Raw genomic sequence first — 24,691 nt, forward strand, 5'->3', positions numbered from 1 at the left:
AGTGATTTCTTATTGTGATTTTGATTTGCATTTCCCTAAAAATTAGTGATGTTGATCATCACCTTTTTATGTATTTGTTAGCCATTCAAATATCTTCCTTGGAAAAATGTCAATTTAGCTCCTTTGCCCATTTTAATCAGAATTGCCTTTATGCTATTAAGTTGTAATGAGTTCTTCATATATTTTGGATATTAACCCCTTATCAGATATGTATTTGCAAATACTTTTCCAATGTTATAGATTGCCTTTTCATTTTATTAATTTTTCTTTTGCTGTGCAGAAGTATTTTTAGTTTGATGTGCCCTACTTGTTCACTTTTGCTTTTATTACTTGTGTCTAGATTACATATCCATGGAATTATTGCAAAGGCCAAAGCAAGAAGCTTTTTCTTATATTTTATTCTAGCAGTTTTATAGTTTCAGATTTTACATTTAAGGTTTAATTAATTTCAAGTTATGTTTGTGAGTAGTATACAATATGGGTAAAATTTTATCCGTTTACATAGAATTATAGATTTTCCCAATGTTATTTATTGAAGAGACTATTCCCAGTTTAGTATTCTTGGTTTCCTTGCCAAATATAGTTGACATATACATGGGTTTGATTCTTGGATATCATTCTGTTCCATTGTTCTATGTGTCTGTATTTATGTCAATACTGTGTTGATTACATAGCTTTATAATATAGTTTGATATCAGGAACCGTGATGTCTCCAGATTTGTTCTTTCTCAGGATTGCTTTGGCTATTTGGGGTCTTTTATGGTTCCATACAAATTTTAGGATTTTTTTTCCTATTTCTATGAAAAATGGCATTGGAATATTGATACAAATTGAATTGAATCTGTAGATGGCTTTGGGTAGTATGGGTATTTTAAGAATATTAATGCATACACTCCATGAACAAAGGGTAAGCAACTGCTTTTGACTTGGGTCATGATGCTGGAGTCCTGGGACTGAGCACCACGTCAGACTCCCTGCTCAGTGAGGGAGTCTGCTTCTCCCTCTCCCTCTGCCCCTCTCCCTGCTTGTGCTCTCTCTCTCTCTCATTCTCTCTCTTTCTCAAATTAATAAACAAAATCTTTTAAAAAATAAAGTATTAAATATATAGATCTTTCACTTTCTGGGCTAAATTTATTCTTAAGTATTTTACAGGTTTTGATGCTATTGTAAATGGGGTTATTTTATTTATTTTTCAGGTATTTTACTGTTAGTGTATAGAAACATAACTGACTTTTTCATGTTGATTTTGCATCCATAAAGTACTCAATTTGTTGATTAGGTTTTTTTTTTTAAAGATTTATTTATTTATTTTTTTGTTTGTTTGTTTATTTATTTGACAGGTAGAGATCACAAGTAGGCAGAGAGGCAGGCAGAGAGAGAGAGAGGTGTGGAAGCAGGCGCCCTGCTGAGCAGAGAGCCTGATGCGGGGCTCAATCCCAGGACCCTGGGATCATGACCTGAGCCGAAGGCAGAGGCTTTAACCCACTGAGCCACCCAAGCGCCCCTGTTGATTAGTTTTAACAGGTTTTTGGGGTGGATTTTTTAGGGTTTTCTGTGTAGAAGTTCATGTCTTCTGTAAATAGGACAATTTTACTACTTTCTTTCCAATTTTTTTTATTTAATCATTTTTTAAATTTATTTTCAGCATAACAGTATTCATTGTTTTTTGTACCACACCCAGTGCTCCATGCAGTCCGTGCCCTCTCTAATACCCACCACCTGGTTCCCCCAACCTCCCACCCCCCACCTCTTCAAACCCTTCAGATTGTTTTTCAGAGTCCATAGTCTCTCATTGTTCACCTCCCCTTCCAATTTCCCCCAACTCCCTTCCCCTAACTCCCCATGTCCTCCATGCTATTTGTTATGCTCCACAAATAAGTGAAACCATATGATAATTGACTCTCTCTGCTTGACTTATTTCACTCAGCATAATCTCTTCCAGTCCCATCCATGTTGCTACAAAAGTTGGGTATTCATCCTTTCTGATGGAGGGATACTACTCCATAGTGTATATGGACCACATCTTCCTTATCCATTCGTCCGTTGACGGGCATCTTGGTTCTTTCCACAGTTTGGCAACCGTGGCCATTGCTGCTATAAACATTGGGGTACAGATGGCCCTTCTTTTCACTACATCTGTATCTTTGGGGTAAATACCCAGTAGTGCAATTGCAGGGTCATAGGGAAGTTCTATTTTTAATTTCTTGAGGAATCTCCACACTGTTCTTTAGATGGGTTTTTTTGTTTTTGTTTTTGTTTTTGTTTTTGCCTGACTTCTCTGGCTAGGACTTCTTGTACTATGTTGAATAGAAGTGGTGAGAGTGGACACATTGTCTTATTCCTGACCATAGAGGACAAATTTTCAAACTTTCACCATTGAATATGATGCTATGTGGGCTTGACACATATAGCCTTTATTACGTTGAGGTACTTTCTCTATACCCAATTTGTTGAGAGATTTTGTCATGAATAGATGTTCAATTTTTTCTGATGCTTTTTTGTGTATTTATTGCAATGATTATTTTTATCTTTCATTCTATTGATGTGATCCATTAAATTATTCATTTGCATATGATGAATCTTCCTTACATCCCAGGAATGAATCCCCTTGATCATGGTGCATGATCCTTTTACTGTGCTAGTTCCTTGAGGCATAAAGTTAGGTTGTTTATTTGAGATTATTGCTTCTTCTTGATGCATGTCTTTATCATTATAAACTTTCCTCTTAGAACTGCTTTGGCTGTATTCTGTAAGCTTTTGTATGTTGTGTTTCCATTTTCACTTGTCTTAAAATAGTTTAGTTCTTTTTTAAATTTTTTTGATCCATTAGTTGTTCAGTAATGTAATGTTTAATTTCCATGCATTTGTGAATTTTACAGGTTTACTTCTGTTATAGATTTCTAGTTTCACTCCACTGTGATTGCAAAAATTAAATAATATCTATCTTTTTAAATTTGTTGAGACTTGTTTTGTGACCAAACATATGATCTAACCTAGAAAATGTTCCATGTGCACTTGAGAAGAATGTGTATTCTGTGGCTGTTAGATGGAATGTTCTGTATATGTCTTTTAGGTCCATTTGGCTCAGCATGGAGCGCAACAAGGGACTCAATCTCATGACCCTGAGATCATGACCTGTTCCAAGATGAAGAGTCAGATACTCAACTGACTGAGCCACCCAGGAACCCCAATGCATTGTTTTTCTTGTGTTATTTTGTCTGTCTGTGTGTTCCTGTAGTGGATTAAACTTTTTAAAAAGGATTATTCTGAATTCTTTTCAGACAATTCATATTCTTTATAGTGAGTTATAGAAGTGTTATTAGTTTCTTCTTTTGGTAGTACTTATACATAATTCTGTGATTCTTAATTCTTTGCATTGGTGTCTGCATGATTGGGTAAGCTATCTCCTCTTCCAGACTTTATAGGTTCACTTTGCCAGAGAAAGACCTCAACCAGTCAGCTTAGCTTTAGGGTACTGGATGGATCAGCAGATAGCATCAGTTGGAGAATGTCATCAAAAAGATGTGACCACCAACTGACCCATGAGCTGGACCCAGGCATTCAGAGGTGTCTCATCTCCTCCCTTTCCTTGGAATGCGGGCTTTACTTATATTTCCCATTCTCAGAGGCCACTCCAAGCACATGGTCTTGAGATTATGATGTCATGTCGAGAACACCCACATGATATATGTGACTGAACCCAGTTAGGGCTTCTTTACAAACTTTTAAGATTTGGCTGGCACATGTAGGGATCCATTTCTTACTGACAACCAAAAGAAGCCCCATATGTAATTTCCCTTTGCTTATTAAAACTTTGCTTATTAAAACTCCCTACTAACTTGGAGTGGCCTGTCTTTTTCTTCAGTCTCTCTCTACCCTCTGTGTATGGGGGGGGGGGCTGGTTTAAAATTACACCAGGGAAATTCCTGGGAGGAATTACATGCAACAGGATCCATAAGCAGGTATGTCTTGCTAATAAAGTCTCTTTTAGGGTGAGGACACTGCTCATGCTCTGAGGCCAGGGGGATGACACAGGCTGGATTCCATATTTACGTAGGCCTACTGGCTGGGTTCCAGATACAAGAAATTCCACTGGACAGGCTGCCTGGTCAGATGGCACTTCTGGAAGTATTCTGCAGCCACATGGGGACACTACCTGGGCTCTGCAATTACTTTGGTTTAGGTAAACTCACAGGATGTGCTGCCTGATAGGACAGTGCCATGGGGTTGGACTCTACAATTGGGAAGGACTGCAAACTATATTCCACAATCATTCCTGGCCAGGTAAGATCTGTTTATCCAGTTACGGTTTCCGACCAGTTGGTGTCACTGGCTGGACTCTGTTTAGGAATGGCCACAGGCAGGTCTTCATGGTCAGACGGAACCTCTGTCTGTTGAGCAAGGCTGCTGGCTGGGCTTCCTGCCTGTTTAAGGCTGTAAACTATGTTCAACAATCAGGCAAGGCTGTAAGCTAGGTTCTGCTGCAGGGCAGGGCTGTAGGCCTGGCTGTGCAGCTAGGCAGTACCAAATTATGTGATCTAAGACTACCCAGGGTCACTGTTCACACTCCTTGATTATGTGAGGGCAAAGGCTATATTTAATGATTTATATTTCACAACTGGGCAAGATTGCCCACTTGAATCCATGCCCAAGCAGAACTGTAGGATGGGCTTCACTTCTCTCCAGGTTCTCTGTCCAGATGTCCTACTCTATGGGACTAGAGGATATACTTATTGGTTGGGTGGGCCAGTGAATTTGCTGTCTGGGCCTGTGAATTTTCTTTCCTACACAGGCAAAGCCATAGAAGGGGCTCAACAGCACATATGGCTCATTAGCTGGAGACCCAAGTTGGGCAAAACTATCAACTAACTTCCATGGCCAGACACATGGCCACAAGCTCAACTTTGCACATGAGCAAAACCAATGACTAAGATCTCTGCTCAGGCACCACTGCAGACAGGAATGCTGTCTGCCTAGACTGAGCACTAGTTGTAAGTCCTGCTCACCTTCTGTCTCTGTCTGTTGTCTGGTGGTCAAGACCTGGAGACTTCCACAGTGATCCCTGTGAAATGAGTGAGACCCAAGTGGGCCTCCTAGGAAGTGTCCCCACTACACTGGGAAAGCTCTCTTCTTCCCATTGGAGAAACCATAAGCTGAGGGGGTACTTCTAAGTGCAGTGCTTTACCATCCTGAGGGAGGAACAATACAATAATGGTGTTAGTGCTCTTCTTTTATAGTCCTTGGTCTTTATGATCCTGGTGAGGCTTCAGCCTCAGCCCCAGGTCCTGGGATTTTCACAATGGTGTCTTGTCTATGGATGGTTAGTCTTCTTGTGAGGGGCACTGAAGTCAGGAACAACCTATGTCACCATCCTGATGATAACCCTCCTCCAGATTTGCAATAAATTAATTCAGGACCCTAGATTTCAATGCTCATAATGGCTTATTAGAAAAAATCTCCCCCTATTTGGACAGCCAAGTGAATCTAGTGACTATCTCCATATTATATATTTAAAAATACAGGGTAAAACTAATCTAGATGGGCAAATATTTTTCTCATCTTGTGCCTGTAGGAGTATTCACTTAGCAACTATAAGTCTTTGTATTTCTCATCTGCTCCCATTCAGTTTAGCACTTACACTGCCCAGAGTGGAATCAATACCTTAATGTAAAGAATGGTTACCAGATGAAACTGAACAATGGAAGTAATTGTCTACCCCAACTCACCCGACAACATTCATGTTTTCCTTTAGACTCTTTGAAATGGGCCTAATCTTGTGCTGGATTAGTACACAAATGTAGAAGTTATTGAATTTATCATGGATTTACAACACGTTTCTCAAATTTGCAAGTGGCAATACTGAAAAGAGAGCAAATGTGTTGGATGACAGAATATGGATTCAAAGAGATCTGATAATGAGCAAATTTGGGCACATCATCAAACAGTATGGTTCCTCATACATGTAACTTAGATCCAAAGGATCTGAGAATTGTCACGTGGAAAAGACAGAGGTACAGGAACAGACACACAACAGCTGACTTCAAATATCGGAGCAGGTATTACTATGTTGTGTGAGCCTCCAGTAGACAGTCCTAGGACTATTGGATAGAAGTTATAGGAAGGCAGATTTGGGCACAGTATAATAATCAGGTCACTGCAAGGGGTTGAATAACTCTACTGGACGATTGTTTTAGTCAAGAGGTAAGGCGTTGGTGATCAACATGGTTCCTTCCAAGTCTTAAATCCTCTAGCTACACTAAGCCCCATGACTGTGCTATCTCACTGACAATTGATCAGAGTTGTCCCACATACTCTTTTGCTTATGGAAGTTTATGCTCTGGCAAAGAAAACAGCTCCCACTTCCTGTGGTTATTTAAATATGTGATCCATCAGAAAGGTGTAATGTAATACTTGAGGTTTCAAATAGGTATGAAGAGAATAAAATTTTTGTAGTAAAAGACATGGGTATTAAGAGACTATAGCTTGGATGGTTAAACAACCAAATGTTAACAATTCTAATTGTTGGGATGTTAGGGATTGCTTTTTACAGTTTGAAAGTTGATAAAAGTATTGTTTAAGGTAAGGAATGGAATAGAGAATGGAATACACACACACACACACACACACACACACACACACACACACTTTGTGCTCACCATGACCACCAAAAATAATTGGTTCAGAAGACAGTAAATTCTGTTCCAGACAAAAATGAGAGCAGAGATTCAGTGTTGCAGATCATTAGTAGGTATTAGATGTCTGAATTTGTGTTCAATAGATGTGATGTGCTTAGCACGATGTATGCTAGCATGTGCCTCTTTCCCCTTTCTCCCATCAAACCCCAGTGTCAGGGGTCTCCTTCTATTAAGTTGAAAAGCACATTACAGAAAGCGAGAGAGCCCAGTTTAAACATCCCAGCTCTTATTTGCCTTAGATCACTTCAGACCCTGTGTTTTCATTTTCTCACTTCCAAGAAAAGGAGGCCAGTGCATGTTACCTCCTCTCCCGAGGTTCTCATGGGAGAACCATGATTCCAACTCTATGGAAAAGCACCTAGCATTCCCAAGTCAGAATCCACTGGACCTGGACAAAGGAGAGACTTTTCCCTGTGACTAATCTCCGAAAGTGGCTTTCTTTAAACCATTTCATTTGGCTAAAATGAGCACCTTTGGTGCACTTTCATTCCTTAGAAGACCACCAAGAATGGGCCACCAGAGTCTCAACACAATGACTATACTTATTATTTTATAACTACATTAGAAATGAAAATAAACTGAGAAGTTACAAATGCATGCCACTTCATGAATATCGTCGAACAGCAGATTCATCCACTGTAGAAAGTTAAAAGTAGCTTAACTTTTGGGGATGCAAGGACTACACAAACAAAGGTCATAAATGGTAAGATTATTGACAGCACCTTCCAGATGGCATGTATGTATCAATGGAAAATTTTTAAAAAGGAATATTGGCTGGGATACAGGTGGGAAGAAATCAGAAGATGCCTAAAATCTCTACAAACATGTAGGCTTATATAAAACAAGCCCCAAACTGAGATATTTAAGCAATGTTGAAATTTGGTGTAGGCAGGAGATCCCCATTTTATGACGTTTGAACACACTCTTTCTCTTGTTGGATAGCTGGAGGGGGGGTAGGAAACACATAAAAAAAAAAACATTAAGAAGGCATATTCCTATGAGTAAGTTCAGTTTTCTTCCAAGCGTTATTTGCCAAGTTATTGAAGCCTGCCATATCTGCTTTAAATTAAGAAGACTAAGGCACTAAGCACAAATCCCCAGTTGAGTGTTTGTGTTGCATGTGCACACATGTTAACCACCAGAACATTTATGAGAACATACATCAACCACATGTTTTTTTTTTCATATGAGAGGCAGTTTTACACTAATGCCATTTTTTCCATAGATTATTCTGAGACTGAAGAGGAAGTGAAGCATTTTCCTCAGATTTATCTATCACTACATAATTAGGAAGTTATACCCTTTCAGGTACTTCTGACTTAACTGCATTATCAAATAACACTGACATGACAAAACGTGCCCCTCAGGTTTGTGAATATGCTTGGAATTTTTCTATCAGGCTGTAATTCCCAAGGGCAAATCTGATCCTTTGGAGTCTGGGAACTTTGAGTGCCCCCGCACATCTAAACTTTTTCTCTACCTTATCTTGTCAATCAGGTAGAGAAAGCCAATACTGCAGCTTGTGTGGTTCTTTGGGAATGAAATCATGGACCCAACCTGCTAGATGCAGAAAATGCCTAATAACCATAAAGTGGACGACACTAACACTTTTCTAAGTCCTTATTCTAATATTCCAAGATTAGTTATAATGAGATTTTTAGTAATTTTCCAACAAGAAACTAGATTTTTATTTTCCCATTACTTCTTGGGTCTGTCACATGAGAACCACTTATATAACTGAAGTAAGAAAACAACTATTTGATATTTTTAACTGTTGCATCAAATACAATGGTACTCTAATTATTGCTTAGTCAGTGGCAAAATTTACTGGAATAGTTTATTTACTGAGCCTATAAATGTTCACCATTGTTTTTCTCCACTAGAAACCCCCAGTCCCATGACTTACTCTCCTGTGAAGGGAGAGTATTTTTTTCTTCAGTATTGGTTTTCTTCAGTTTTGACCTGTCAAACTTCTTCACTTCAGACAAGTCTGACTTATCACTCATCTTGACTAAAAGAAAGACTGAAAAAAGTTTTAACTTAAAATCAGCAGAACTAATGTCATACTAAGGAATCACAGCCAATAATTCTCATATTTAATATCAATGCATATTTTATCTGCTGATTTTCAACAAGAAAACAGCACACATCTTAGAAAAGTCATGTTTTTATTAGAATACTTTGAATTACACAGCACTGCCCCATTTCCGATAAGCAGTAAAAGCCTGAATCAGGATGCACTAGAAACCCAGATGCTCTAAAATCCAGAGTCAGTATGTCTGACTCTTTTACATCAGAGCTGAGGCCAAATGGAGGTGACAGAAGCACAAGAAGAGATAGAGATAGAAGAAAAATAAGGACCGTGTTTAACCAACTAATGATTTTGTAACAAGAGACAGCACTTATTTGAGCAAATTCATATTGCATTCAATTAATTTGGGACATTTTTCTTGGAGAGTAAGAAGCAGCGTAAAGAAAAGGGTTAAAAAAAAGGGTGGCATAGATTGCACTAGTTTCTTTCCATTTTATCTGCCCAAAGATAGATTCAGGAGCCACAATAAGAGAGGGAGAGGATTTAATCCAGTTATAACTAATTACATGTCTCATATTAGCTCTTTTTGGCACTGGTTTGTAAATGCTGGTAGAAGACACAGCTAATTAGGATCAGACCAATGACTTCAGCTGAGGGATAAACCAAATAGAGTTGATTTTTACTTCATCATGTTTTCTCTGCATAAGGAGAGGTTAGGAGATGAGGTGCCCTGTGACCATTCTGGATTTATCTGAGCAGAGACAACTGAAGACTCCAGAGACCGGAAAACAAAGCTGTCCAGCTCGTGCCTGGTCCCATTCTGGTGAGGTTAAGACACGTCTAGTGCCCGGAGTAGAATGGAGAGGCCCCCAAACAGCCAGAAGCCGCGAGTATGCCTCCCTTCCATCGAGGTCACCCCAAGACCTTCTGATGAGCGACCAGTCGCCCATCTCCAGAGGTAGGAAAACAGGGACTAACAAATAAATTATAAAGGGCTGGGCGCATGGGCCATTTTGTCAGGAGCACTTCGCTTACATTTTAAAATAACCATCACCTTTGTTGGGCGCACAGCCCACTTTTTGGCCACAGGAAGGGAGAACGCAAAGGGCCAGCTCCAGAGGGTCCAAGCCTGGCAGCACCCATATTCCTCTAAGTCTCAGGCGTGCAGCCACCGCAGACAGGCCGCCCCCTCCGGCCTTCCAAGGACCCACCCTGGGAGGACTCCGCAACGCACAGAGGCGGCGCCGCAAAAGACAAAGGCGCGGACTCTCTAGGAGGCGCAGTTAGAAAACCCCAGTCCCGACTCAACCCCACCAGTTCCCAAGAGACCGACCCCTTCAGCCCTGCAGCTGCTGCGCCCTCCCCATAGTCTTCCGGCTCCGCCGGGACGGCAGGTCCTCACCTGATGGCTTGAAGACGGTTGAAAGGAGGACGGCTGGACCAACGCCACTCCACACACTGGACGAGGTTAACCTTCCTGCGTGGCACCCTGCAGTTATAAGTCGCGGAGCCGACCCCGCTCCGGACCCCGCCCCAACCACTTCTGATTGGCTGAGGGATCCCAGGCCCTCCTCTTCGCTGCCCCCAACTCCCCCTCTCCCCGGGCTTTCGTCTTGTAGGCTTGAGTCCACTGTCTCCCCTCTACTCAGGACCTCTCTCCTGCATCAGTGTCTTGGTGACGTCATACTGGAGCCACCTCCCCAGACACTGCCTAAGCCTTCTCTGATTCCCCGAGGGATCGCCTGCCTGCCTCCCCAGTCTCTCCCACTATTTTCTTGCTAAGGATCCACTTCCCTCCTTCCCAAGTTCACTCACTCTTCCAATATAATTGGGTCCTCTACAATAAACAAGCGCTTCTTTCTTGCCCAGTTAGGTTCCAACGTCTGGAACCGGGTTTTATAGCCATAGAGTCTAAGTACTCTGTGATAACCAAACAGTGGTTTAGAAATAAAGCGCAGTGGCGTCTGTTCAAATCCTTGGCCAGGTCGTGGAGGAGGGGAGCTCCTTGAGAGGGTGGGCAGTTCAGTCATTCACCCCCACGGCTGAACTTTTCTGTCACAGTGGTGCTCTCCTATGTAAAAGTCCCATTTTCAATTTTCTCAGCCACTGAACGTGGTAGTAGTCAGTTTAGGGTAATCACAGGAGGATCTACTGAGGCTATTCATCATTTATCTCCCAATCCCTAGCACTTTGCTTGGCCCACAGAAGACACTAAATACCTGTCTATAGATTGAAGTAATACATCTGTGATAGAGCGGAAATTTGGGACAGCGGCACCCACCCAGTGTCCATGTTGGGGGAGGAAAGTGAGGATCCAGTAGTTACTTGAAAGGACTAAATGTTCAAAGTCATTTTCTGGGTACTCACACAGAACCTTAGAGCATTAAGGTAAGATGGAGATAGGACGATGTTTTTAGCTTGTATCCAATATTTGCCATATGGTTCATGTATGGTGGTAAAGATACTCTGCATAGATCAGCATCCACTCTGTCCATGAGGATTTCTCAAGCCCTTCTCACTTCTCTCCATTCATTCCTTTTTCTGTGTTCTTGTGGCACTTCGTGTTAATTTGAGAGTTTTGTATGTTTGTTGAAGAAATTTTTAAAGCAGAAAGCCACCCTCATTCAACAAATAATATTTATTAAGTGCCTACAATGTCCCAGACACTAAATATAATAAACACCAGTGTTTCCATGACTCAGGTTTGAATTTTTTTAACATTTTGGTTTATTTACTTTTTTTAAAGAATAAAAATAGTACAGAAAAACTGAGGTTCCCTTGACCCTTGCCTTGTGTCCATTTACTCTCCCACTTCCCCAGAGGTGGTCCAATCTTGAATGTGAAGTACAGTTTCTAGACTATTTTTCTGTCATTACTGATTCATGCAAATCTCTGTTTCTAAGAATGACAGAGTACATTGTGTGGTCCAGTGCTCCACGTGTAAGACTGAATTTCCACATTACTTGGGGTCAACAGGAAGTTCCAGATACCCAACCACCCCACCATAGCCCAAAATTCAAAATCTGCCTTGAATCTATCTGCCTTGAATCTATCAGAATTCACCTAATAACGATGTTTATCTTCATTTATGCCAGTTACCACAAGAACCCTGAGATCCCCCATGACACCCCTCAAATCCTTCATTTTAACCTCCATAAAGCTGTGACCACATCCCTTCCCTAGTTTATTTCTCACACCCCTTCCCCATTCCTAAAACAAAATGCACCCTCAGTAATTCCCCTATATCCTCAACCTCTTCTCTAAATGTGTCCTTTATTGTCTTCCCCTACAGAAACCAGGCTCTCCCTCTGAGGACTCTGTGTCCCCTGAAGTCCACTCAAGAGAAGTATACGATATTTCTCTCACACCACCACTGTACCACAGAACCTGAAGGTTGAATAAATGTCTTTCTTCCTTCTCATTGCTGCCTTAGGCCAGTCCTCTCTCACGTCTTTAAAAACTGCTGGCTTTTGGCAGCTTATCACCAACTAGCCTTTATTGTTGTCATCTACCAAACTTCAGTTTCCCATCTCTCCTTATATTTTGAAGATTTTAGCTCCTGGAATGTGGTCACCCTCAATGAAGTAGTACTGTCCTAATTCCTGGTGAGCTCAAGAACAACCATTCTGACACACTGACTCCCTCGGTTCCTTGAACATTTCTCCTTCATGACATTGTCTTTAACCCCATCTCAGCTACTCACTCACATGGTCATACCCTGGGCCCTGTCATAGCTATTTTAGCAACTTCTCCATAATCTCAATTTCAAACATTCCTCTTTCTAACTATCACCTCCTTTCTTTTCAGCTCACTCAGAATCCCACCTTCTTTCAAACTCACCAAAATCTCCAACCCATAGATCTTATCAGATTTCATCATCCCTTGCTCCCTTATTGATTTTTCTCCCTTCCTTCCCCAGCTTAAATGTTATGTTCAGTCTTCATTAACACTTGTTTACATGTACCCTGTACTCTTCTACCCCCTCTCACTTTGTATTGTTTCCTTGGAAAAATCATAACCATGACTAAACCAAATACACCTCAAGGAGCTTGAACCCACACAGCTAAACCTAGCTGGAGGAAAATGCACAACCACATGAATAACTTTAACTTGACTAACATGAACTTCAACCAGGCCCTTAATGCTGCCAGTAAATTACTCAATTACTCAATAGGCCTCCTCTCCCTTAACTTTCCAAATGTTTTAAGTTATGATTTCATACTTTCTCTCTCCTCAAACTCCCAACACCACCTCCCCATCCCAACTTTTCTGTTACTTTATATTTTACTAGAAAATTGTAGGTATCAAAAGTGAACTTTCACTGACTTCTACCACCACATCACTTCACCTATCCACACCTGCATCTGTATACGTAGACTTCTTGTTGATACCTTTATTAGTCAGAGTTCTCCAGAGAAAGAGAACCAATAGGATAGATAGGTAGATGATAGAAAGATATGTAGGGGATTTATTATGAGGGATTGACTTATGTGATTATGAAGGCTGAGAAGTTCCACGATCTACTAAATGAAAGCTGGAGGCCCAGCAAAGCCAGTGCTGAACTTCTGGTCAAATTCTGAAAGCCCAAGAACCCAGGGCCAGAGGGTGGCTGTGGGAGGTGGGGAGCAGGCAATGGTATAAGTCCCAGTCCAGTTTCAAACACCTGAGAACCAGGAGTACCAATGACAAGGGCAGGAGAAGAAGAATGTCTTAGCTTAAGCAGAGAGAATAAATTTGACCTTTCTCTGCATTTTTTTCTATTTGAACCCTCAACAGATTGGATGAAGCCCACTAACATTGGTGAGGGCAATTATTTTTACTCAGTCTACTGATCAAAATTCTAATCTCTCCTAAAAACACCCTTGCAGACACACCTAGAAATAATATTTTACCACTTATCTGGATGTCCCTAAGCCCAGTCAAGTTGACACATGAAATTAACCATCACAGAAATTGTCTTATATAAATTAGCCAAAAAGTCTTTAATATGAGTGAAATAGAGAAGGATATGTTTGAAAGAATGCTAAAAAATGTCAAGGAACTTTAAAATTTGCTAGTATATATAGAAAGCTATTAAATTTTAAATGCTTTTTAGAAATAATAAAACAGTTGTGTCCTAAAATTGACTAAAAGCATTTTTGGATTATTTGGGTTGTCAAAATATAAAAAGAATACCAAAAAAGATATTTTAAAATCTCAAGAGGAATTAAACTAACCTACCATAAGTAAAATAAATTTTTGCAAACTGGATTTCAGAGAACTATGTCATTAAATTAATGAGGAAATAAGTCAATATATGACATGAGACAAGTCAAATATTTAAATGACTGGAGAGAGAATATCATTTCAAAAAGACTGTAAAGATCTGTAGTACATATTACCCTATTAAACATTAAGCCAAGGACTTGTGTAAGTCACGGTTCTCCAGAGAAACAGAACCAGTAGGATATATTTATTTCAAAGAGTTTTATTTATTTACATTTATTTCAAGGAACTGTCTTATGTAACTGTGGGGACTGGCGAGTCTGAAGTCCACAGAGCAGGCCAGCAGGCGCATGCAGGAATTAATGCTGCAGTCTTGCAACAGAATTTCTTCTTCCTCTGGGAAACCTGAGTTTTTGCCCTTAAGAACTTTCAGAAAAAAAAAAAAAGTAGGGCACCTGAGTGGCTCAGTTAGTTGAGTATCTTACTTGGTTTTGGCCCAGGTCCACCTAGGGGTCATGGGATTGAGCCCAACTTTTAGCAACCTACCCTTCCTGCTGCTGAGCCCCCTGTTGGGCTCTATGTTCAGCCGAGAGTCTTCTTGCTTGGGATTCTTTCTCTCCCTTTGCGCCTACCCACCCCCACCCCCTCATGCTCACATGCTGTCTCTTACTCTCTAAAATAAATAGATAAATACTAAAAAAAAAAAAAAAAACTTTTAGTAGATTGGATGAGGCCCACCTACACTATCGAGAATAATCTTTATTTAAAGTCACCTGATTTCAGATGTTAACCACATCTACAAATACCTCTACACCAATGTCTAGATGGATGTTTAATAAATGAATACTATATGAATACTATATGAGTACTATAGCCTAGCCCAGTTAACATATCACAGTAACTAAAACGCTTTCGTCAAGAACCCTCTCTGGAAGACTAAGTAAATTCCTTTTGAAGCTTTTACTCTAACAATCTTAAGTCTGTTCTAATGATTTTTCAATATATAGATTGCCACACACTGTTCTTTCAGTTCAATAAAAATTTATTGAATATCTACAATGTGGTACGTACTATTGGAGTGCCTGTCCCCAAGAAACTCCATAAATTTGAGCTTTTGCAGTTAGTAAGTTTATTTGATCTATTATTACCACTTATTACCTTTAACCAAATGTGTCAGCATTCAAAGGATGCATCTGTATAGACTACTGAAAAAATTTCACCAGTAAGATTTGATAAGTTGCTTGTCTATCAACATATCTCTTGGATGTCAGCATTAGGGGTCCCTTTACAATCTCAAAAGTTTCCTCTACTGTGTGGATCATAAATTTAAGAATGACTTAATTATTATATGAACACAATGAGGCCATAACATCCCCTCTATATCCTGGCTTTTATATGATTTATATTCCTTATCTTTCAAGTCTATACTGCTGTTTTTACCTACCCTTTCTTATTTATTTATTCACTTTTACTACACTAGTTGGTCTTTGCTAAAAATCATGAAGTGAGACCAAAATAAGGATGTTTGCTGCATAGAAGCTGGAGTGTAATGGAGTTGATGCAGACTCATTTTGTTGACCATTTGCAGTGCCATTTTCTTTTTGGTCTGTGTAAGTGAAGTTGCACCTTAAGGTAAAACTATGATTGTTGGGGTATCACAGTTGCTGACCTGAAGTTATATGTAACAAATTGCAGCCACTCTCTTTCCACATAATTTTAGTCCTGGTAGCCATATCATCTTTGTTCCTACAGCTGTGATCCAAACTAAGGCTCATTATCAAGCCACATTTGTTGCTGGTCCTCACTTAATCTTGGCTTAGTTAATCGAGCTTTTGTCTTCCAGTTCTACGGAATTGGCTCAATCTTACTTACCCATATTTCTTCCCATTCCATTGCTCTTAGGACCAAGCACTTCCATGACCAAGTTTCCTCCTGTTTCTTGCCAGTAATCCCAAGTCTAATCTCTTATTTCTGGACTATAGTTCCCTAGTATTAGATCTCCCTGTATTTCACTGCCTACTTTTCTGTATCTTCATCTCCTAACCGAAGCCAGTGTCTACTGGAGGTGTACTTTATCTGCTGATCAGAATCCATTATTGGCTCCTCAAAAAACTGACTCTGCTACTCAACCTTTCTTTATAGACTATGTTAAAGAATCTCCCTTGATTACCAGCTACATCCATACAATTGCCATAACATAAATTAATATCAGCTGCTATTTCTATATCTACAAGTAGAAGGCAGAGGCAATCTTGAAAAAGATATATCTTTGTTGGTATCTTTAAATTTGGCATATTATTTTATGGAAGAAATGTATGTGCTTCTCAAGTAAATTATGTGGTAAAAGGTGAGCATCCCGTCTTCTAACCCCTCTGATGTCATCCCTTGAAAAAATGACAGTTAATAGTTTACAAGCAGGGGTTTACAAATTCACATACATCTTATTATCACCTGAGGGGTTTTAAAAACTACTGATACCTGATCTCTACCCAGTGGTCTGCTGCTAAATGTTTAATAACTATTCTGTAGAAGAGGCTGATACATAGCCTTTGTTGATTTTTGTGGTATAAATACTCCCACAATGGCCTATTTTATTCTATTTTTCCTTTTCCTTTTCTTTTTTCTTTTAATCTATTTTTTATTTAAATTCAATTAGTTAACATATTCTGTATTATTAGTTTCAGGGGTTGTCAGTGATTCATCAGTCTCATATAACACTCAGTGCTCATTACCCCATCCCCTCACCCTCCTCCCTTCCAACAACCCTGTTTGCTTCCTATATAGGATTAAGAGTCTCTTATGGTTTGTTTCCCTCTCCGATCTCATCTTGTTTTATTTTTTCCTCTATTCCCTCATGATCCTCTGTCTTGTTTCTTAAATTCCACACATGAGTGAGATCATATGATAATTGTCTTTCTCTGACTGACCTATTTCACTTAGCATAATACCCTCTAGTCCCATCCTCATCATTGCAAATGGCAAGATTTCATTTTTTTGATGCCTGAGTAGTATTTCAGTGTGTGTGTGTGTGTGTGTGTGTGTGTGTGTGTGTGTGTGTGTTATACAGCATCTTCTTCTTTAACCATTCATCTGCTGATGGGCATCTGGGATCTTTCCATAGTTTGGCTACTGAGGACATTGCTGCTATAAATATTGGGGTGCAGTTATCTGATGATCAATTTTAACCTATTGATGTGAAATAGTAAATTCAACCAGCTGGTAAAATTCCTGAAATTTTTCTAACCAGATCTCATGAGACAATAGGAGTTGACTTCATTGGACCACTGCCTCTACTCCAATCCTATCTCACAATAATTGAATCAGAATCTCTGGGGATAGGCACAAGGTAAATTTGTCTCACACAGAGCTTTTGTAAAGTAGTGTTTGACCCCAAGGTTTTTAACTAGACTCTACTATTTCATAGTAGTGTAACTTTGGGAAACTACAACACCTTTCTTCATCAGCAACATAGGGATATTAATTGTACTTACTTCCTAGGATAATTATGAGGATTAAAAGAATTTGTGTATGACACTTAGAGCAGTGTCTCGTATGTTAGTTATTCTTATTCTCTCTTAATTCAGTTTCTTCACCTTAGCTGAGCTTCTTTGAGAGGATTGTCCAAACTTGACTCTGGCTATCATTTTTAATGTTAATCTTTGACTGACTGGTTATTCAAAGCAACCCAGGCATTCTGTGTAAGAAATAATTTAAGATGATCTTAGATTAAGAATCTAGACTGAGAACAAATAAGAATTTTAATTAAAAGTACACTTAAAAGTCATAGAACATTGCATTTCATTCCTTATCCTAGGCTGGGGTGGAAGGGGGTAGTGAACATTTGATCGGCTAGAAACATTTCCTATTCACCAATATTGTGAACCTAAATTAAAAATGCTAATGACAGGAGCAACTGGATGGCTCGGTCAGTTAAGCGTCTGCCTTCAGCTCAGGTCATGACCCTGAGTCTCTGGGATTGAGTCCCACACTGGGCTCTCTGCTCAGTGGGGAATCTGCATCTCCCTCTTTCTCTGATACTCTCTTCCTCTCTCTGTGTGTCAAATAAATAAATAATACTTTTAAATGCTAACGATACACTCCTCAAAAGATGCTTTACTCCATGGATCAGGTACAGTTGTAGACTTTGATGGATAATGAAGGCATAAATGAATATATTGAAATGAATTTCTGAAGGATAGATTACAGTTTCATATTCACTGTCCATGTGATCTAAAAGCTTAATCTCTTTAAAAAAAAACCCTATTTACTCAAAATTTTAGAGCCCAAATTCACCTTTGAGCTTATTCTTTAATCACTTAAAAGAGAAGGACTTTTTACTAATTACATCTTAGGTATAAGCAAGTTCTGAATGAACTTGCCCATGAGCCCATGGAATTTTCTCAAATATTCTTTGGCTCTTGGGTTTTTAATGAATTTTTAAAATTTGCTAAAAGTTTCTGCCAATCAGAGTCTAAACAAGAGGAGACTTAGTTAACACGAAAATAAAGAAAAAAATAACAAAAGTTTATTTTCTAAATAACATCCTTAGACCAGCTTGGAAATGCCCTCCTACAACAACAAAACTTATAAAATGTATGTAGTTTCTTTAGATAGGTGATTCACATTCCCAATTACTGTGTAGATGACTTAACAGAGTAACAATTAAGCTCTCATCCTTGGACATTTTACTCTGTGGCTCACAAATCAGAACTTTCATCTTCTTAAAAGTATTTTAAATTACAAAATTTATGTGAAATATCAGGGAGAGAAAGGAAAAGAACCAACTTTTTTCCAAATTCTTATTTCACACAGGGTACTGTGGGTAATAATTTGCATATGCTCTTACATGAAGCCTCATTGCAGCCATCGAAGTTAGGTTCTGCAATTCATTAAAGTCTTAGGATTAATACCTTATGAAAGCATTTTTACATACTTCAATCTGACTCCAAAACTCTTGGCTAAGGTTGTTAGACCCATGCTGCTTATGAGAATGCAGGGTAAAAAAAAAAAAAAAAGAAGAAGAAAATGCAGGATGAATGCAGTATTTCTATAAGGACATTATGTGTTTACGTACCTGCCTCGTGCATGCTTTTGTGAACTCCACCAAGAGTAGAAATCACATCTTAGTCATTTTTATATCTGTCACCAAACTATTATCCCCCAAACATAAAAAATGCCCATTAAAGTTCTGTTGACTGAACTAGTGGCATCAAAGAAAAGTGTTGGGTCTGGAATAACTAGAACTATTTTGACATTACTATATTATTATATAATTATAAGATCTATCAGCTTTCCAAAAACTGGCTTTTCAAAACCCATACCGAATTAAGCATAACTTAATATACTATACCATCTCAGAACTTAGTGGATGCAAAATAAGTGTTAGTTTTTTTATGGCATGTATTTTACACTTAAAACACATCTTAATCCAGATAAGATTTCATTTCAAATATTCAATAGCCATATGTGACTAGTGGCTATCTTATTGGAAAGTGTAGTTCTATATTATTTGGTGTATGTTAAATTTTTCATAACATTTTTATTAACAAAATTCAGAAAATAAGGGCTTATGTATGATGAATTCCTAGAAATATATCTGCATGTTTGGAGATCTGTAAATCATATAAAATTTAAGTGAGGGAGTATTTTTCAAACATAATTTATATTATGAAATTTAAATACAATAAACTTTTAAAATTTAAAAGCAAATAAAAATATAAAGAAACCAATTGTGATTACCCCCCTCCTCAGCAATATCAGCAGTTTTGTACATCTATATGACTACACACTCAGACACACACAAATATAGTAGTATGTGTTTTCTGTCCTATATAAGACTGGAGGACATGAAAGAGAAAAAGGATCTATGTCCTGTAAAAAGAAATAGGTCTGGTTTTCACCCTAATACTCTCTCTATGCAGACTCACATTTACCATTTATTCTCCTGAATACTTTTCTTAACCAGCCTCCAGAGAAATCAAGACACTATTTTCCTTGACATTGCCAAAGTTCCTCAGAGGTCAAAGAATGGGGGAGGGGAGGGACGGAGTTCATCAGTGAAATGCAAAAAAGAGAGATATTTGTTTCCAAAGTCTTAGTAACTATCACTCCAATTCTTCTTCCCCAAAAGCTGTTGTCCTTGAACTTGTGAAACAACAAACCATACCAGTTGGGTGGCCTGTCTGATAGTATACAGATGGCCCATGCAATCAAGATTCTAAACCTCTCCAAAAGTAAGTTCAGAAGAGAAAGTCAGATCAAAATTGGGTTGAGAGTGTGTGGTAGTGCTCATCAGAGTGACAAGAGAGGTCATCCAAGGTCAGAACTGCTGATTGGGTGTTTGAAATCTCATTTGGGGTCCAGACCACAGAGATAGACTGTCCTCGTTACTCCCCCACAGTTACTACTTGATCCATGACTCTGGTTGTGGGCCAGAGTCTTCCCACCAGACAGTGTGGGAAATACCTACACTGGCCAGACCACCACTTTCTGTTCCCTTTCCTTATAGAAGCAGCTTGTATGAGTACTTCAAGGGTAGCAAGAATGTGAATTAGTTCAAGGACCCCTGTGTGTGTGTGAGTGTGTGATAGGCAAGACTGAGTGAGAAAAGAGGGTTTGAAGCCGTCAATCATAGGGCTTGGGGTGTCTCCACCCCTGACCTTTGATTGCTTCTCCTCCCTGCCTTGGGCTGGCAGATTCAGCTGCTGAAGCGGATAAAACATGACATTATGGGATCCCTCTGCGTGCTGTGCAAAACTTAGCATGACCTCAGTTCCTTCATGGTAGGTATGTGGCTGCAGATGGTGAGTACCTGCTTCCTCCCTCAGGCAGCCCCAGAAAGCCACAGGGGGGTAGAGGGTGGTGATTTAGGTGGTGATTGAGCACTTGTGCTTTTCCCTTTCAGGAGATTGTCTTCTGCTTCTCTATCAATAGAGTGTTCAAGGAAGGTGAATGTGCATAGAGCTCCCTCCCCTGATGTCCCACTGCTCCCTCCCCCACTGGCTGGGAGCCCTCTGAGAACCCTCCCAGCATCTCTGATCCCTTCCCTTCTCTTCTTATTCCCTTTGTGTTTTTCAGTCCCTACTTTACCCTCCAAGAAAGACCTATGTCATTTTTAAACCATAAATCCAATTAAAATTCAGAAATACTTTCTATAGTTCCAAAAGAAAAAAATTAAAATGTAAGAAGTAGGAAGAACATATATGCAAATAATATTGCAGACTTTGTACTAATATGCCTATACATGAAGGACTTTGGCTAATCAGGAGTGAGATAAACAAAGATATTAACAGTTAATTTAATTAAAAAGCAAAATGATTGTTCAGTAAATGTCCACAGAGGCTAAACCACATTGTCCAAAGAAGTGAAAATCCAGAGATGTCTGAATGAGTGAAAAATCCAATTTGCAGAAAATTCTTTATGTGATTGCAAAATTTAAAAAGAATATATACATATGCATATATATGTGTATGTAGATATATCACATGAACCGTTGAACATATACGTATATATATGTGTGTGTGTGCATATATATATATATATATATATAATACCTAACAAATATTTTAAGATAAGTAAACACCTATTTTACACATCTAGAAAATATGCACCAATCTATTTTCAGTGAGTACCTACGGGTCATGGTTGAGGAGATAATATAGATGAAAGATACAGGATGATTTTATTTCCTAAGTACATATTTAATATTGTTTAATATTTTGTAAGTAGGCAAAATTGTTGAGGGAAACACTTAAAAATACAGCTTGACAGTTTATCTACGTATGTGTATATGTTTTTGTCCTAATGCTTCCCTAACCCCTAATGTTTAAACATTATTAAGTGCTTATTTCTTTTCAGCTTATCAGAAGTTGGATATCCTCTCTCAGGGCATAGAAACCCAGGAAGAGACTGCTGCAAGAAGGATGAAAAATACCAGAAAGTTCTGGCTGATGCACTAGAGTCCAGGCCCCTGTCTCCCTTCCCTCCTTTTACAAAGTCTTCTGGCCAGACCTTCAGCGCTACAATTCTGGCCCTGACCACCAGGGGGAATGTTTCTACATAACTTCCCCCTCACAGGCAAGGAAAAGGCATGATTTTTTTTTTTTTTTTTTCTATTCTCATTCCAGTATCCTACCAAACTCCGTTTGCTATTTCCTTTATAAATTACTGGTCAGACTCTAGTATGACCTCTCTGATATGGAATGGAGTTTTTTCCAGCCATGTGACTATTTTCAGATCTTTAACTTTGCTCCTTCTTAAGTAAATCTGATATATCGCTGAGAGAGCTTATTAAAGCTATGCATGGTGGGATCATGCCCATTCTATAAAGCTCAGTTCCAGTGTCTACATGCCCACATAATGTCTGAATTACTCCAGACAATTTTCTACACTTTCTTAAGCCTTAGCAACTTCAAAGGGGGCAAAGAGTGGCAATTCTACAGTTAAGAGTCTCCTTGTGAGAAATTCATGAAGGAACACAATGTAATGCAGCCAACACAGAGCCTGGCCACAGCTGACCCTCAGAGTTCTCTGCTTTGCAGCTACAAATTTCTGTGATCCAGTCCTCTTAATTCTACTTAATGCCTCTGTGGAGATCACTAGGTTGGAAATAGTTCCTTGAGTGTTAGGCTGGTAGCCAACTGCAGTGGGGGGCAGTAAGAACAGTAAGATAAGTCTCTGGCTGCCAGGAATCACTTCTCTATGCCCTTGGGGAAGGAATTTCCTGTAAGAACTCCATCTTACTTGTGTGGCCTTGATAAGGATTTAGGGCCTGCTCCTACTTTTCTCAAGAGCTGTAATCAGATCTGCCACAAACTCCCAGCTCCACACCCCACAGATTCTCTTCACAAACACCCTTTGAGGACAGTGGGGACAGGGCACTCCTTCAGGTCACACCATAGGTGAGCTGGTCAACATGAGGCAGAGGATTTTAGGCCCCCTTCTCAATCCTAAGCCACAGGACACCCAGCTAAGCCCTCTTTAGATGGCCCGGCAGGAGAGTAGCAAGGGCCCAGGCTCTTTTTTACACTTTTGAAGAAATGGGTTGAGTGGGCCCTAACATACACCCATCTTGGTTCCATGTGGAAAACCTCCCCTCCTGTGATGATGCTGAGATAACTATGCTGTAACTAAGCTGAGATGTTCCTTTTGGTTGAGTGGAAGTCCTGAGTCATGTGATCCTCTCTGGTCCAGGATTTGAGGCCTGAGGAGGATCACTTTGAGAAAAGTATTGGAAATTAACATTCTTGGAACACATACTAGAGGAAGGGGAGAGACACAGAACCCACTATTACCCTTGAATTTTCACATTAACCATTCAGGGTATATTGTATTATCCCCACCAAGGTTTCTCCATGCTTGGTTTATGGCCCATATATGATATATTCTGGAACGTTACAAGCATTGTAATATGCAGTGTTTTATTGTCAATTAAGGAAGTTTTGCTACTCATGTTGTTTAAATCTTCTTTATCTAACTGATTTTTTGTCTATTCTGTTACTCGGTGAAGTGTATGAAAATTTCCCACTGGGACTGTGGATTTGTCCATTTTTCCCTTTAATTCTGTCATTTTTTTACTGTGTATATTTTCTCCATTTATTTCTATCAGTTTTTGCTAAGTATATTTGGGCTCCATATTAAAAGGTGCATAAAAATTTAAAACTATTTTATTAAAACTGAGGGTTGCTGGGGGGTGGGGGGTGGGGATAAGGTGGCTGGGTTATGGACATTGGGGAGGGTATATGGTTTGGTGAGTGCTGTGAAATGTGTAAGCCTGATGATTCACAGACCTGTACCCCTGGGGCAAATAATACATTATATGTTAATAAAAACTATTTTATTAATATTTTTGTTGAATTTAGCATTTTATCATTTGTAATCTCCTCTTTTCTCTAGTAATGTTTTTACTTGAGGTATATTTTTTTCTCTTATGAATTGTCATACCAGCTTTGAGACTCTGTTTAAGTGGTATATCTTATGCCATCTTTTTTTTCAAATTTTCTATATACTTACATTTTACATATGTCCCTTTAAAGGAGCATTTGATTGAATATTTTTTTAATCTGATGCTTTTTAATGATTTTTTTAATTACTTGAGAGAGAGTGGGGGGAGGGGCGGAGGAAGAGAGAGAATCTCAAGCAGCCTTCCCACTGAGCCAGGAGCCTGACTCGGGGTTTGATCTCATGACCCTGAGATCATGACCCAAGCCAAAATCAAGAGTGGGACACTTAACTTACTGAGCTACCCAGGCGCCCCTAAGCTAGGTTTATGATCTCTGATTTTTAATTAGAAACCTTCAGGCCACTGACATATAATGTAATTCCAGCTATAATTTAGTTTAAATTATCTTATTGTTTACCCTATATTTATTTTCCTTTCTAGTTTCCTTTTCCTCTGTTTCATAGTGTTTAATACTATTATTTTTGATTTTTCAATTTTTACCCATTTCACTTGGAAGTTTAACATTCTTTTGTCATTTTTGTAGTGTTTACTCTCCAGGTTACAACATATACTTTTGCTTTATCACAGTTTAACATAAATCAGTTCTTTTGCATTTCATTGGATAACACTCATATCTTTCATAGTTCAATTCTATTAATGTCGCCTGATTTATTGATATGCATTTTAATTATATTATATAATATATTTATAATATAATTATATTAAAAATTTTCAAAGAAATTATCACTATATTATACAGTCAATATTCATTTAGATTTTCCTCCATATTTTGAAATTTCATTATTCTTCATTCTTCTT

The 24,691-nt window shown here is 39.0% G+C and overlaps 1 protein-coding gene and 1 pseudogene across 1 annotated transcript; one reads left to right on the forward strand and one right to left on the reverse strand.

Annotated features, from left to right (window-relative positions):
- Window positions 1–7,405: 7,405 nt before the first annotated feature.
- Window positions 7,406–10,199, reverse strand: TMSB15A (thymosin beta 15a). The gene is made up of 3 exons (XM_032849862.1): window positions 10,130–10,199; window positions 8,602–8,718; window positions 7,406–7,637 (listed from the first exon to the last, which is right to left on the reverse strand). Exons 2-3 carry the CDS (start codon window positions 8,699–8,701, stop codon window positions 7,600–7,602), a joined length of 138 nt encoding a protein of 45 aa, XP_032705753.1. The 5' UTR covers window positions 8,702–8,718; window positions 10,130–10,199; the 3' UTR covers window positions 7,406–7,599.
- LOC116862541 overlaps window positions 9,585–24,691 on the forward strand; it is a 28,986-nt pseudogene continuing 13,879 nt past the window's right edge.

This window comes from Lontra canadensis, unplaced genomic scaffold (assembly GCF_010015895.1).
Source record: "Lontra canadensis isolate GAN:19392208 unplaced genomic scaffold, GSC_riverotter_1.0 scaffold255, whole genome shotgun sequence".
Taxonomy (NCBI): domain Eukaryota; kingdom Metazoa; phylum Chordata; class Mammalia; order Carnivora; family Mustelidae; genus Lontra; species Lontra canadensis.

What these genes read in the sequence shown, in the direction of transcription:
- TMSB15A (XM_032849862.1), bottom strand. Translation starts at nt 8,701, where the DNA reads ATGAGTGATAAGTCAGACTTGTCTGAAGTGAAGAAGTTTGACAGGTCA. An exon ending in TACTCTCCCTTCACAGGAGA is followed by an intron (nt 7,638 to 8,601) that starts GTAAGTCATGGG and finishes CCCCCCCTCCAG; the next exon opens with CTATCCAACAAGAGAAAGAG.